The sequence below is a fragment of the Nuphar pumila genome, chromosome 5, assembly GCF_984573655.1.
Source record: "Nuphar pumila chromosome 5, dmNupPumi1.hap1.1, whole genome shotgun sequence".
Taxonomy (NCBI): Eukaryota; Viridiplantae; Streptophyta; class Magnoliopsida; order Nymphaeales; family Nymphaeaceae; genus Nuphar; species Nuphar pumila.
Genome location: NC_143253.1, coordinates 13216135 through 13229512, shown reverse-complemented (window position 1 = coordinate 13229512; position 13378 = coordinate 13216135). Strand labels below are relative to the sequence as shown.

Genomic DNA, 13378 nt, shown 5'->3' with positions numbered 1-13378 from the left:
CCCCTTCCTGTAAGGGCAAAAACTCTGAATCAAGCTCCACAACTCATCAAGTTGAATGATGCTATAGTCAGTGTGCAGGTCAGTCGGTGCTTGATGGAGCAGTGTAGGATCGTCTGCTGGATGTACACATAAGCAGAAAGAGAAGGGAGAGAGAAAGGATTGATGTTCATGGCCTTTTCCAAGAGGGATTCCTTTCTCGGATAATCCTACAGTGCAGGGTCATAAATAACCATCTTCAGGGTACTTAAGTCTTTGCAATCACTCTTTTTTCCCGAACATGAGATGTAGCTAACTGCCCGGTTCGGGGGGAGGGGGCATATAACACCCCAGCTGAAATGCAGTCGGTCCTCACTGTTCTGAGATATGTCGGGTAACGTTCCAATCCCCAAACAGTAACCAAGGGCATTCAACTTGGTGGTGGTGTAATTGGGCCCACAGGACGGCGATCAAAATATGAGTTATGCCCGGAACAAGAATGATATCAGGTCCCTTTTTCACCAACACCGAGATAATCTGGTCCGAACTCCACATCACTTCAACTAGGATGGATTTGGAGTTCCATAAGCATAAAATTACACTATCAAAGTACCCCACCAAATCATACGTCGAAAATCTTCGTCTTAAGAAGAAATGCAATGTCCAATAGGTGTCGACGAAGAGTCTCAGCGATGTGGCAGCACGCCCACTGCCTTCCGAGCCCTCTAACATACCAACTTAGGATCTTCATGAGACATCCCACTGTTAGACTAAGATCCTTTCATGGATCTCTTGCAATTCCATCGACTCCCCTTCCAATCACTCACACCTGAATTCGTCGTGGGTGGGGACAGAAAGGATGCGCGACATTTCTGAAGTCCTGATCTGCCCGAAGCAACAACAGATCCATTCTCACGCAGGGGAGTTTTAGAGTTATCAAAAGACCCCGTTTTGTACCGTCGCCGGGAACGAACATTCCCACCCATTTTATTCACAGGAGGATTTGCGTGACTGGGTGAAGAACTGAATCCTGGCTTCCCATTGACGACGATCAACGAGTGATCTCTCTGTTGTGTCGCATGCACCAGAGAAGAAGAACTGATGGAACCATGCTCCCCGTCCTTCGCTAAGGCCGAATCAATACAATCCAAACCCGTAGGGACAACCGCCGGACCGGACATGAGAGATCAGAGGATTCTATATCTATCTCAACTCCGTTCTGGGATGCACCTTTTGAGCCCCCATGGGAGGACATTTGATCCTTATGAGGAAGGTCCTCCTTCTTCTCAATAGCAGTTAGCACAGAGAACCCCCAACGGTTTCGTGTAGAACAGGTTTGGCTTTGCGATGTAACCTTACCTGTTTCCACTCTTCATGTGGGGGCGGATCAGAGCTCTTAATGGATTCATTTTTTCTGAATGGGGCAAGTGACAGAAAAGCGATTGGTAGAACCGCAAGAGCGAACAGAACCGAATCTTCTGATCGTACACTATATCTTGCTGAAAGGTATGTCGATTGAGAATCGCAATCTCAATCTGAGATTTAGGAGTGAAGTTGAGCGTCACCGCCGCACAGATTCTAGCGAATGCACACCAGTCCATGGCTCGAGTGAAAGCGTCAACTTCTAGTAGTTGTCCCTGAAGATAGGCAGCAACTCCTTCAAAAACGTCTTTCGTCCAGCACCCCGTCGATAGCCCTGGTAGACGAATCCAGTGAGGGACTCGATGGCTTGCCTGGAGTTTCAACTCCATGCCAGGCACCCATTGGTGGGCCACTAGGGTACGACCCGCCACTTTATAGGTTCCTATGTAGAGCACATGATTCATGTCTTACATGTTGCTAAATCTAATCATAAAGAGGCCACTATACATAGAAGCAAATTTTACCGGAGAAGATAATTTCCATAAAGCTGGAAGCTCTTGGAACTAGGGGTGGCAAAACCTGACACGACCCAACCCGACCCGCCAACCCGCCTCTTAGGCGGGTTCGGGTTGGGCTTAAGCCAACCTGTTTAATAAACAGGTCGACCCGCCTAACCCGTTTATTAAACGGGTCGGGTTCGGGGTATGCCAACCCGCCAACCCGACCCGCCAACCTGAGAACCCGTTTACCCGACCCAACCCATTTATTAAATGGGTTGGCTGGTCGTGTCGGGTTACCCGTTTATTAAACGGGCTGGGTTCGTGTTTGCCACAGCTGACCCGTTTAATAAGCGGGTCAGGTTCGGGTTGAGGTATGCTGACCCACCAACCCATCGGGTCGACCCGCCAACCCGAGACGATGGCCACCGCTACTTGGAACACAAAATGATACTCAGGTGCTTGTGTTGGTTCCCACCTGAGAAACCTGCGAGAAACGTGTATTTGAATGGAAGAGGCATTTGGTCATGATCATCAGGAGAAATTTCAAGACGAGATGTTGCCCCAAGTTACACCATGATTGCCTCAGACTCCATCCCGGGTAAAGCAGCGCCTTCCACGATATTCGCCCCATGTTACACCATGATTGCCTCTCTCTCTCTCTACATTGTTTAGCTTTTTTTTATATCAGATCTATTCGATATTGACGTAGAATTAAGATTTCTTTTAATTTTATTGAGATCTATTCTTATTTTTTATTGATTTTTATGTTTTATCATGGTTAGGTAGCATAAAAGTAACCGCAACATGACTTTCTCTGCAATCCATTCCCGTCGCATCAAAGTTGCTCATGTAGAAGGCTATGGGAGCCATTTTGATTGCGACCCGAAGTGTAATGAGAAGGATGGTTCGCACCACAGTTGCCAATCTTTATCAGGATTTTATTAGAAAAGGAAAATCTAGCGATAAATTAAAAAAATGTTTTTCTCACAAAAAGCTTGCAAATTTTGGCATATTTAAAATTAAAAATATATAAAATATAAGAAAACATTAAAATATAAAACTTATAAATTGCGTTAATAACACAATAATATCACAATACAAACATGATATTTTCAAAATAGGTGATATTTTGAAAATATTATTTTTTAAAATATGGCGATAAAATTGAGAGACTTTCCGTGACCATGGTTCTCACCATCTCTTCCACACACACACAGGGAGATTCCTGGGGCGAGCTGCACACCCCTTTCCCATTAGGGCGTTTGTTTCAGTTCCTGTTGGAAAGAGCTCCCTTTCACACGAAGAGGAGCACCCTGAGCCAGGATCAGGTGCCATGACATTGCACACTTTGAAGTGTGCCGCAGCACCTGATGCATTCCATCTTTGGCTGACAGTCTGTCAGTTGTGGGGCCCAAAAGCAGATGGAGGGCAGCCAGGTGCATAGGCACACTCAAAGTGTGCCATGTGATGGCACCTGATCCTGGCTCCAACTGAATGCATCCATAGAAACGCAAAAGGAGCCGCATGGTCTCTCCAAATCATATTCTCTTCGTTCTCCCAAATCACATCCCACCTTTTTAAAAAGCACGAAATCCCTACTTTATCTTTAGAAGACGAACACAAAATGTTCATAAAGAAAGAAAACGGTGAGAAGATTTCCGAATGAACCAATCACTGAAAACAAAACTTTGAAGGCAAACACAGTGTGCAGCCGACCCCGAGAAAATCTTGGATGCAGTTTCCATCTTCTACTCTGGAAGTATTTGCTCATTATCTGCGTCGCCTTCTTCTTCAATCCGCGATTTTGATGGAGGTTGGCCAGCTCCTGGAGCCTGCTTCTTCTTGATACCACTGACAATATCATCAATCCTCAGAAGCATGGAAGCTGCCTCAATGGCTGTCTTGAATGTCTGCACCTTCACATTATAGGCATCCCATATCTGAGATGGAGGTTAAACATACATCAATTCAAGAAATAACCTGAACATCACAAGCAAAACAAACAACAAAATTATTATAAGACCACACTCGTACCTTACGCTCCTTCATGTCTGCGATCGCACCTGTATTTCCGTCGATGCCAATCCAAGCATTTTCACCATTTGCATGCTGCAGTAGAACACACGTGTTACGAGGAGAGTCTTGTGCAACGTGCATATAACTGGGAATAAGTTCACTGACCACAGACACAAAAACCAACATTTTTCTTATCGCTATTTCAGAATCTTTGTGCTACTGACAGCCAAAAAAGCTCCTATCACAATGATTTGAAAAATCTCCACAGTAAAATATCATGTCAATATTGTAATATTATCATGATATTTTTGGAAAACTAGGAAAAATATTTTTTGGTTATTATTTTTATTATTTTCTTGAAAAAAGTACTCCTAATAAGTACCTCCCCAGGTTCATCACAAGGCTGATATTTGATAATTCAGATCATTTGGTCAACGTTAATTTTTGCCTCAGTTAAACAAAGTCCAAATCAAGTTTCAAAACTGCAATTAAATTCATGCTAGGTCCAGGGCATCTTACTTTTCCTTGCAAGGTTGTCATTGTCCGAATCACATTTACCCCACAGTTCTGAGCCAGAGTACGTGGAATGGCCTCAAAAGCTACTGCAGCAGCTTCATAGGGCCACTGTTATGTGACCAATCGACCAACAATTAGGATAAGAGTTAGATAATAAGATTCTCCTACCAAGCAAGTATTAGGAAGAAAGTGACCAAATTCTACCTTTTCAATGCCTTCTATTGATGAACTTTTCTGCTTGAGGGTAGCAGAAACAGTTAACTCAGAAGCACCACCACCAGGAACAAGCTTTGGGTTCTTGATAATGTTCCTCGCTACAGACATTGCATCCTGCAAATAATACGCATGGTTTTTAAAATGATGATTTAAAAGATGAGGGAAATGAGGTTGTAATCCTGGGAAAATGTTTTGAAATAGCGTTTAAATTTATGAGCAAAACCCAGACACCCAAGTACTCCATTCATAGAAGGACCCTCCAAACTTGCAGTTCAGTCCCCTTCATGTAAAACTGCAATCCATGAATAAAAGAGGAGAGGCCAGGGAGCAAAAGCTTGGGATGAAGAATGAAGGAAAAGAAAAAGAGAGAAATTAGCAAGATCCTTTGACATAAGGTGTATATGCCTGGATGAATATACTCGCTAATGTATAAAGAGGCGTATGCCTCATGGGAAGTGAATGCCCACATATTGTGTCGTCCACACCACTTGTAGCAGAGCCCTCCAGTGGTGCTTTGAAACCTTCAGCTTCCATCTCCGCCACCTCCTTTCAAGTTGATCCCCTTTTAAAACTATGGTTTGGAACAAGGTTTAAAAGTTACAAAACAAACTTTGGATCCAAGAAGTTATTTAAAGCAGCTAGAATCGCGAAGGAATTCGACTTAGGACTGGTAGGGGACGTCTTACAAAATGCACATACACTGATGCCTTGAGGCATCATGACAACACTGACACCTCAAGACTTGAAGAAATGAACAACCTTTACAACCATACTTTAGCACAGAGTCTGAGTCTAGGATTATGTACATGTTTTGGATACAAATGAATCTAAAGGCGATGACTTAAGCTGTAAAGAACTCAGACTTGGGAATGCCCTTACATGCAGTGAGGTACACAACTCTTCAAACGTGCACCACCACTGGCACCTCGAGGTAGGCAACCTAAAACCATTGTTAAAAATGATTGCAATTAGAAGGTAAACTTCATATCCGAAGGGCTCAGCGTCTAAATCTACTTGGGCCTGATCCAGTAGATAACTGAACTGAAACCAAAGACTAGTCATTCACATGGGAGTATGACAAGGATCTTCAGTTCATCAACTCAGACCATATCCCCAGATTCATCAGCTCATAGAAGACCATGCATCTTTTGCTACAAAATTAGGTGAAGATAGATTGACACCTTTAAGACTTTTAAATAACAAGCTTCCAACTTACATTAGAAGCATCAACAAATAACAGCATCAAAGTTACCTGCAAATTCCTCTCGACTTCATTCAGAAGGTCCTTACTGGCACCTCTTAGAAGAACCGTACATGCCTTTGGATCTTTGCAGTCCACAATATAGGCAAAGAACTCATCCCCGATCTTCTTTATCTCAAAAAGCCCTGCTCCTGTTCCAACATCAGATTCTTGCAGCTCATCTGGTCTGTTGACTATAACAGCACCAGTGGCTTTTGCAATTCTGTTGTTGTCAGTCTTCCTTAACCTTCTAATAGCACTTACTCCAGCCTTACTCAAATAATGGCAGGCTAAATCGCTTAGGCCTTTCTCTGTGATTACCAAATCGGGTTTGAACTTCAATATTTGTGCGCATAGATTCCCAATATATTCTTCTTCCATCTTCAGCAGAACTCCCCTGTAAGATAGCATATCAGTTCAAATACAATGGATGGGCTATGAAATTGTTTTCATAAACTCCTAATGCATAACTAAGCCAGATCTTTTTTTTCTTTTCTTTTATGCCTTATATAGCAAGCTGCAAAATCAGCAGCTACCGAGCAAAAAGAAAAAAAGAAACAGAACGTTGCATAATGTATAGTGTATATAATAAGCTATAAATAGAATATGCATAATGAGCACTGAGCAGGCAACTAACAAAAAGCAGTCTTACCAATCTTCTTCTTTCACCAATTCAGCATTTGTTTGGTTCTCTCCTTTCTTGTATTCTAGCGGGCAATCCAAAAGAATAATTCGTGGGTTCACTATCTTCCTCCTCATTTTTCCAGGAGTAACAACATCTTTGTTTATCATTACTCCTTTTAAAACCTTGGAATCCTCCAATCTACCACCAGGAACCTTCTCAACTTTTATATATTTTTTAATATCTACTTCTCGTAGCCCTTGTCCAAGGTCCACACCAACAGTTGTAGTAGCATCAAGTGCCATATCCTGAACACATGAGCAGAGGACCAAGATAGGCAGCTAAAGTTCAATATAAATAAAACAGAGAAAAATCTACACTAGAATCTTGAGATGGTGGGGACATGCCCACAGTGAAACAGATGATAGGGGCCATGAACCCAGTAATTCCAACTGCACTACACTTGGGAATTTTTGTATAATTAAGAAACTATATAGACCAAATATTTTAACTTGAAATACACACCGCAATGATGTCACCAAACTGCCCAGTGAACTTTGTGCCAATAGAACTTTTAACCAATCCCAACATTGTAGATCCTACCAAATGGAAGTGAAAAGTTACCAGGAGCATGAAAAAAGTAAATAAGAGGTGCTTTCAACCCTTATACTGTAACATTAAACCATCAAGTAATAGGACAAAATAAAAACTAAAATCAAATTGAAATCAAAGAAGAGTTAATGGTTCTGCCTATTCTCAAGGATCATACCATAAACAAATATAATGTTAACGTTTTTGTCCTGCAAGAGATACAAATAATCTAGGAACTTACGGTCATTGACATCGATGCACATGGCAATCTTGTCAAGCACTGAAATAGCATCCTCAAGGGCTTTACTATAGGCTGTGAGAAAACATAAACACAATCAACTACAAATGGTTGTGGTACACCAGATTGAAATGTATTTACAAAAAAGTGTTCAAGATTTTACCTCGGCAAATGACTGTCGGATGATAGTTTTTGCCTATAAAAGCTTCCGCAACATGAAGCATCTCACCAGCTTCAATAATATTCCAGTACAAAAATCAGCATTAATGTTTAAGAATCAAATTGCAAGAACCGACCTATAACCATTGCCCGGTCTACATACAGGTCTTTGGCATATGTGTGCATACATACACGTGTGTCCCCGTGTGAATGTATCCCCACCATAAGTGCACACATCTGCATGAAAGACTCAACTTGTATATATATATATATATATATATATATATATATATATATATATATATATATATATATAGAGAGAGAGAGAGAGAGAGAGAGAGAGAGTACTGTGATATATTATTCAAATGAAAGTATCAGTGATATCATGAAAACACATATAAGTTGTAACCAGGGAGGAAATAAGGCATACCAAGAACAATTACGGATGTTGTTCCATCACCAACTTCTTCATCTTGTGTGCGACTTAGTTCAATCATGGACTGTCAATCCATATGTCATGCATGAGAAGGAAGGGGGTGGAACAAAAGAGGAAATGGGAAAGAGAGCATGCTTCACAGATAAAATTGCATGGTTACAGCACAGAAACAGTACCTTAGCAGCTGGATGAGCTAGATCTAGCTCACGCAAGATAGCATTTCCATCATTTGTAACAACTATTCCTGGTAACAGACACAAAAACACTTATTACAGCCCAAGAAGCAGAATTCTAGAATCAGATAAAATCATAAAAGATATAGAAACTCAATAGTAATTAACAAAGACACCAACCAAGAATGTATCTGAAAATATAGAACCAGCATGTCCTTCTTGCAAAAGTAAGGAAAAGGCAAAAGCAGCAATAACATGCCCAAAAAAATGATGAAATAAATAAGATCATGATATAGTTGGCTAACATACAACTAAGAAACAAACTTCATAACACAACAAAAAGATGATGAGTCCATGTGAAACATGCATAGAGTTCTTTCCAATGATTTGCCTCAGGAACATGACACCTAAAATGAATACCATAGATCTTAGCCGATATAATAGAACTTTTTTTTTCTACTCTAGGATTCACTCAGAACAGTTAACAACTTATCAAACACTTAATGAGGAAACAAGACACTGAATGAGCTTGATAAAGTTCTCTCCACATGATGAAATTACTGCCACCAATATCGGCGATATCTTGAAAACATCGTGAGAAATACAGATATTAAAGATAATATATTGCGATATTTTCAAAATATCATGATATTTTTTGGGAAAAATCCTTTTTTTTTAAGTTTGCATTTTCTACTTTTTGTTTCTTTTATATTTTAAAAACTTTAAAACATGTTTCTTTATATTTTTGGAAGAAAAATAATGTAAAACTTGTTCTTTTCTTAGAATTTTTTTTGTTATTTATATTTTTTCAATTTTTTAAACTCCCAAGATATTCCTGAGATTTATCAACTTTTGAAAGTCTCTCTGAGAAATACCCTCGCCGAGAAATTACCTTTAATGATACAGGTGACTATGGATGAAACCATAAAGTGGTCCACAAAGATCACACTGCCCATCAGGAATGGCCAGAAGCCCATGAAGATGACGTGATCAGTCTGTCATGGGCAGTGTCATCCACCAGTTTCAGCACACGCCAGTGAGACATGTCAATTGGTAATACCATCCTATGCACCCAAGTGTTTAGGAACATGTCCCTAACTTTTGGAAAGGTTAAATCACCATAGTCCAAGTCATGGCGACCATAGCTAACCACCACCAACGAACTTAAAATTTAACAAATTAGATGATTATTAATTGAAAACAGTGACACCTGGATAATGAAGGTGAAAGAGTACCAAAAAAAAATTCAAATGCAGAAAATTGGCTTCTCCATCTGCTGTTTAATATGTTTCATGACTCCAATACTCAATAATGCTAAAGAAGCAATATAAGCATTTACTTGACAATAACAGAAAAGAAAAAACTACACCTCCAAGGAGATGAAAACATGCAAGACCTACAAATGAGTCAATGACGTAAGCAGAGTAATAAGTAATTGGGGAATGTGATATATCAGTTCCACTAGTTTTGCTTTCATATGCCACTTCTTTTACATCTTATTCCCTCAGCAAACTGCCAGGAGAAACATTTAAAGAAGTGATCTTTTTTAATGGAAAGAGTAACTTCCATCAAAAAGGGAGAGATAGGTGACGAGGGATAACCACCAAGAAATAATGAGCACACTAGAAAGAAATAATTAAAGGATAATAGCAATGCAATCAAAGAGGGTTTCTTTAATTTCCTCTCTAAGAAGCAAGCCTTGTATTCTGTTAACCTACAAAGATATAATCAAATAATGGCACATAACAGTATATCTCGTTGCTCTTGCAAACCAGAATCCCTCCAACATCTGTCTATAATGAAAGATCAGGTTTGCTCAATTCACTTGGAAATAATTATCAAAGTAGTTTTTTTTCCTCGACAATTTATCCATAGGATGCAAAGTGAACAACAATATAGCATCTGGGTAAGATATTGAGACATGTAACCAAAACAAAGAAGTGACACAGTAGAAAGATGGCTTCTTCCTCTGCAGTGCAATATCATAAAAGACAGCACAACAAAGCTAATGCTAAGGATGACATTATGTGTTTAATAAAGAAACGTCAAAAAACTAAATAGAATGGAGTAAAACATAAGCATGAATACTAAGAGATATGTCACATGTCAATCTCCACTAATTTTAGCTTCGTTTAAGACCTTTATCATACACCTTGCAAAAAGAATCGCATCACATGGTACAGGCTTATAGCACCATTAATTCCTTTTCTTTCTTCTTTATCTTACCAATAAGCACATTTAAAGCAGAATCAGGAACAACAAAAAAAGTCATTCAAAAATTAGAGATAAAAATTTACCTCCACTAGCATCAAGAAGCATTTTCAACATGGATCGTGGACCCAACGTAGTACGGATTATGTCAGCCACAGCCTGTCAAATGACACTGATGGTTAGGCATGGATCAATGTGAAATATCAGACACACACACACATTCGCTGAAATCAGCCTCGGCAATTTCTGAAAACATTATCAGCATTTCTGTAAATCTTGGAAATATCTCAGCAGCGTTTTTGAATAAAACAAAATTTTTTAAATAGTACAAGACAATAAGACATAACAAACTAGATCTAAGTAATAATTTTTTCCACAATATTATAGAAACATTAGAAAAGTTATATGCAGGAAAAAAATTATGAAACAACCATATCCAAATTACAGAAAGAAATAAAAATTAAAAATTACGTAAATTTGTCATGACAATTTTACAATATTATCTAGCATCATCATATGTCCTTATTTATTGTCTATGTGTCCAAAATTTTAACAGCATATGTGTGTGTAAGTATACATTTGTGTGCATGCTGACAGACAGATGCACATACATACATAGACACAAATGCATGTACGCAGAGAGAGAGAGAGTTCCGCAGTTTGGGTCTATTATAAGCATTTGCAACCAAAAGACCTCCATACCAATACTGCTCTTAAATTGGGTTGAATGGAAACCAAATTCAGAATATAAAACAAAAAAACTAAGTCAACAACATAGATTCCAACTAATTGCAAGTTTTAAGCCATGCAAAAATTGAACCATATCATGCATGAACAACAAACTAGTTCCAAGTTGAAGTTTCAAAGGGTTACATTTTCAGTACTGTCTAGAGGTAGCACATACCACATATTAGGCAACATAATAAACCGATGGAAATAAGAATCGATTGAATGAACATGGAGCGCAAACATTACCTTTGATGCTTGGATGTTTGCATGGGGAACCTTACTTCCAGACTCTCGTTTCAAAGAATCCTCTGCATGGTACAGGTGACAATGCCATGAGCATGAGTTCAAGAACTCAACGTAATGAGAAGAAATCTCCACATGGAGAGGTTAAATTTAAAGCAACAAATTGCCTTAAGGTTCACAAAATGCAAGATTGCAATGTCAAGAAAAACAAAAATTTTCATTCACAAAGTTACAAATAACTAAACTAATGCAACAATGTCAACTATTGCACGGAAATGATTATGAAATGCAATCATCCAATGGTGTTGGCCATTTTGGTATCTGATTTAAAAATTAAGTTCCGGCATCACCAATTTTATACTCGAAAAGCTCGCGGATCTAACCGATTTAAACAACCCGTGACAATGCAAGTCATCAATTGGCTCAAAAAAAGCACAAGATCAACTGCACATTCGAGCAACTCGTTCCCTCCAAAGAACTGTCCGATTAACAATCGTGAATCAATCCGCTCCAGCACAGGCCAATCCACTGTGTAGCTCTAAGTCTATGAGTTAGTTTACCGAGCCTCCGTTAGACCGCCCGCGCGACCACGAAGCACAGCAGTTGTAGAGATAAAAAGCACATAACGAGCTCTCTCGAGGACCATTATTTTCTTGTTGGACAAGCTAAAATCAGTTCAGAAAGGCAGATTTAGGGTTCTGTAGCCCTGAGCGGATACCATGATCCAGTGGAAAATTGACATCGATAGCCGCCATCTATGGGGCGCTACAAATGAAGCGTAATACAAAAAAGAACGAAATGATCACAGGCTAATGAATCGGAGCAGATTACTACCCTCAACAAAAATCAATCAGGGAAGCTCATCATTGTAGAGAGAGAGAGAGAGAGAGAGAGACTTACTGAGAACAAGGACCGGGGCGTGCATCGTTGAGATGATGGAAGTACGCGTTTCAAAGCAATGCCAATGGAGGAAGATCTCTCTCTCTGTCTCTCTCTCTTACCCAAAAGAGAAGGTTGAGAATGGTGGTCTGTGGACTGTGGGTGTTCGAGATGATGAATATTTCAAAAAAAATGTCCTCTTACCCTAAACCCGCCTTAAGGCCACGCTCTTTCTCTCCACCTTTTAGGGTTTTGATTTCCCTTTTTTATGTCTTTTTTAGCCTTTACTCTCATTCAATTTCATTTAAACCTGATCTCTTGTTTTTATTTATTTTTTAACAGTCCAAGGATTTAACCTCTAATTAACGATCTCACATTGGCTGACCTTCCGTAAGGCCGATGTTGTCAGTATCGGTATCGGCCTTGAATCGTTGGGCCACCGATTCATCTGTATCGGCCGATACCAATACTCAAGTGCATCGTTCTGTATCGCAGAAAATATTAACAAATATTATGTGTCAATCATAACGTCGCACCTGTTAAAACAAACAACAACAAACAACAACAACAACTACGCCTTCATCCCAAAACAATTGGGGTCAGCGATATGAACCAAAAAAGAAATTCATTTTGGGTCTTCCACATGAATCCTTTTCCTCCAATCATTTCTATCCAACGCCATGTCCTCGGTGAGGTTCAAAGCATTCATATCCTTTCCTATCATCTCCATCCAAGTCTTCCTAGGCCTACCCCGACCTCTTTTAACTAATATATTTTCCCATTTCTCCAACCTTCTAACTGGAGCATCATTAGGCCTTCGCCGAATATGTCCAAACCACCGTAAACGATTCTCTCGCATCTTATTTTCAATGGGTGCAACACCTACCTTCTTACGTATCTCTTCGTTCCGAATCTTATCTTTTATTGTATTTCCACACATCCATCTAAGCATCCGCATCTCAGCTACACTCATTTTTTGAATATGATGTCTCTTGGCAGCCCAACATTCCGTACCATATAGTAAAGCGGGTCTAATAGTCGTCCTATAAAACTTTCCCTTCAACCGCAATGGCATTCTACGATCGCACAGCACTCCAGTAGCACTTTTCCATTTCATCCACCCAACCTTTATCCTATGATTTACATCTCCATCAATTTCTCCATACTTTTGAATGATGGATCCCAAATATTTGAAATAATCATTCACCGGTATATCTTGCTCACCAAGCTTCACTACACTCCCATCACTACTTCGTTGCTTACTAAACCGA

General features: G+C 39.6%; 1 protein-coding gene across 1 annotated transcript; it reads right to left on the bottom strand.

The window, feature by feature from the left end:
- Positions 1-3422: 3422 nt before the first annotated feature.
- Positions 3423-12349, bottom strand: LOC149836841 (T-complex protein 1 subunit gamma-like). Its single transcript, XM_090007137.1, has 14 exons — positions 12129-12349; positions 11232-11293; positions 10343-10415; positions 8049-8116; positions 7867-7936; positions 7441-7509; positions 7281-7352; positions 6974-7047; positions 6479-6756; positions 5839-6223; positions 4575-4700; positions 4374-4478; positions 3873-3947; positions 3423-3778 (listed from the first exon to the last, which is right to left on the bottom strand). Exons 1-14 carry the CDS (start codon positions 12151-12153, stop codon positions 3587-3589), a joined length of 1674 nt encoding a protein of 557 aa, XP_089863263.1. The 5' UTR covers positions 12154-12349; the 3' UTR covers positions 3423-3586.
- Positions 12350-13378: the final 1029 nt, after the last annotated feature.

Bases quoted from the DNA above. Each gene is read 5' to 3' on its own strand.
- LOC149836841 (XM_090007137.1), bottom strand. From the start codon at position 12,153: ATGCACGCCCCGGTCCTTGTTCTCA. The intron at 8,117-10,342 runs GTAAATTTTTAT...GTCTGTTACCAG, and splicing joins GCTTCTTGATGCTAGTGGAG to GAATAGTTGTTACAAATGAT. The intron at 3,948-4,373 runs GTAAGATGCCCT...GTTCTACTGCAG, and splicing joins TGACAACCTTGCAAGGAAAA to CATGCAAATGGTGAAAATGC.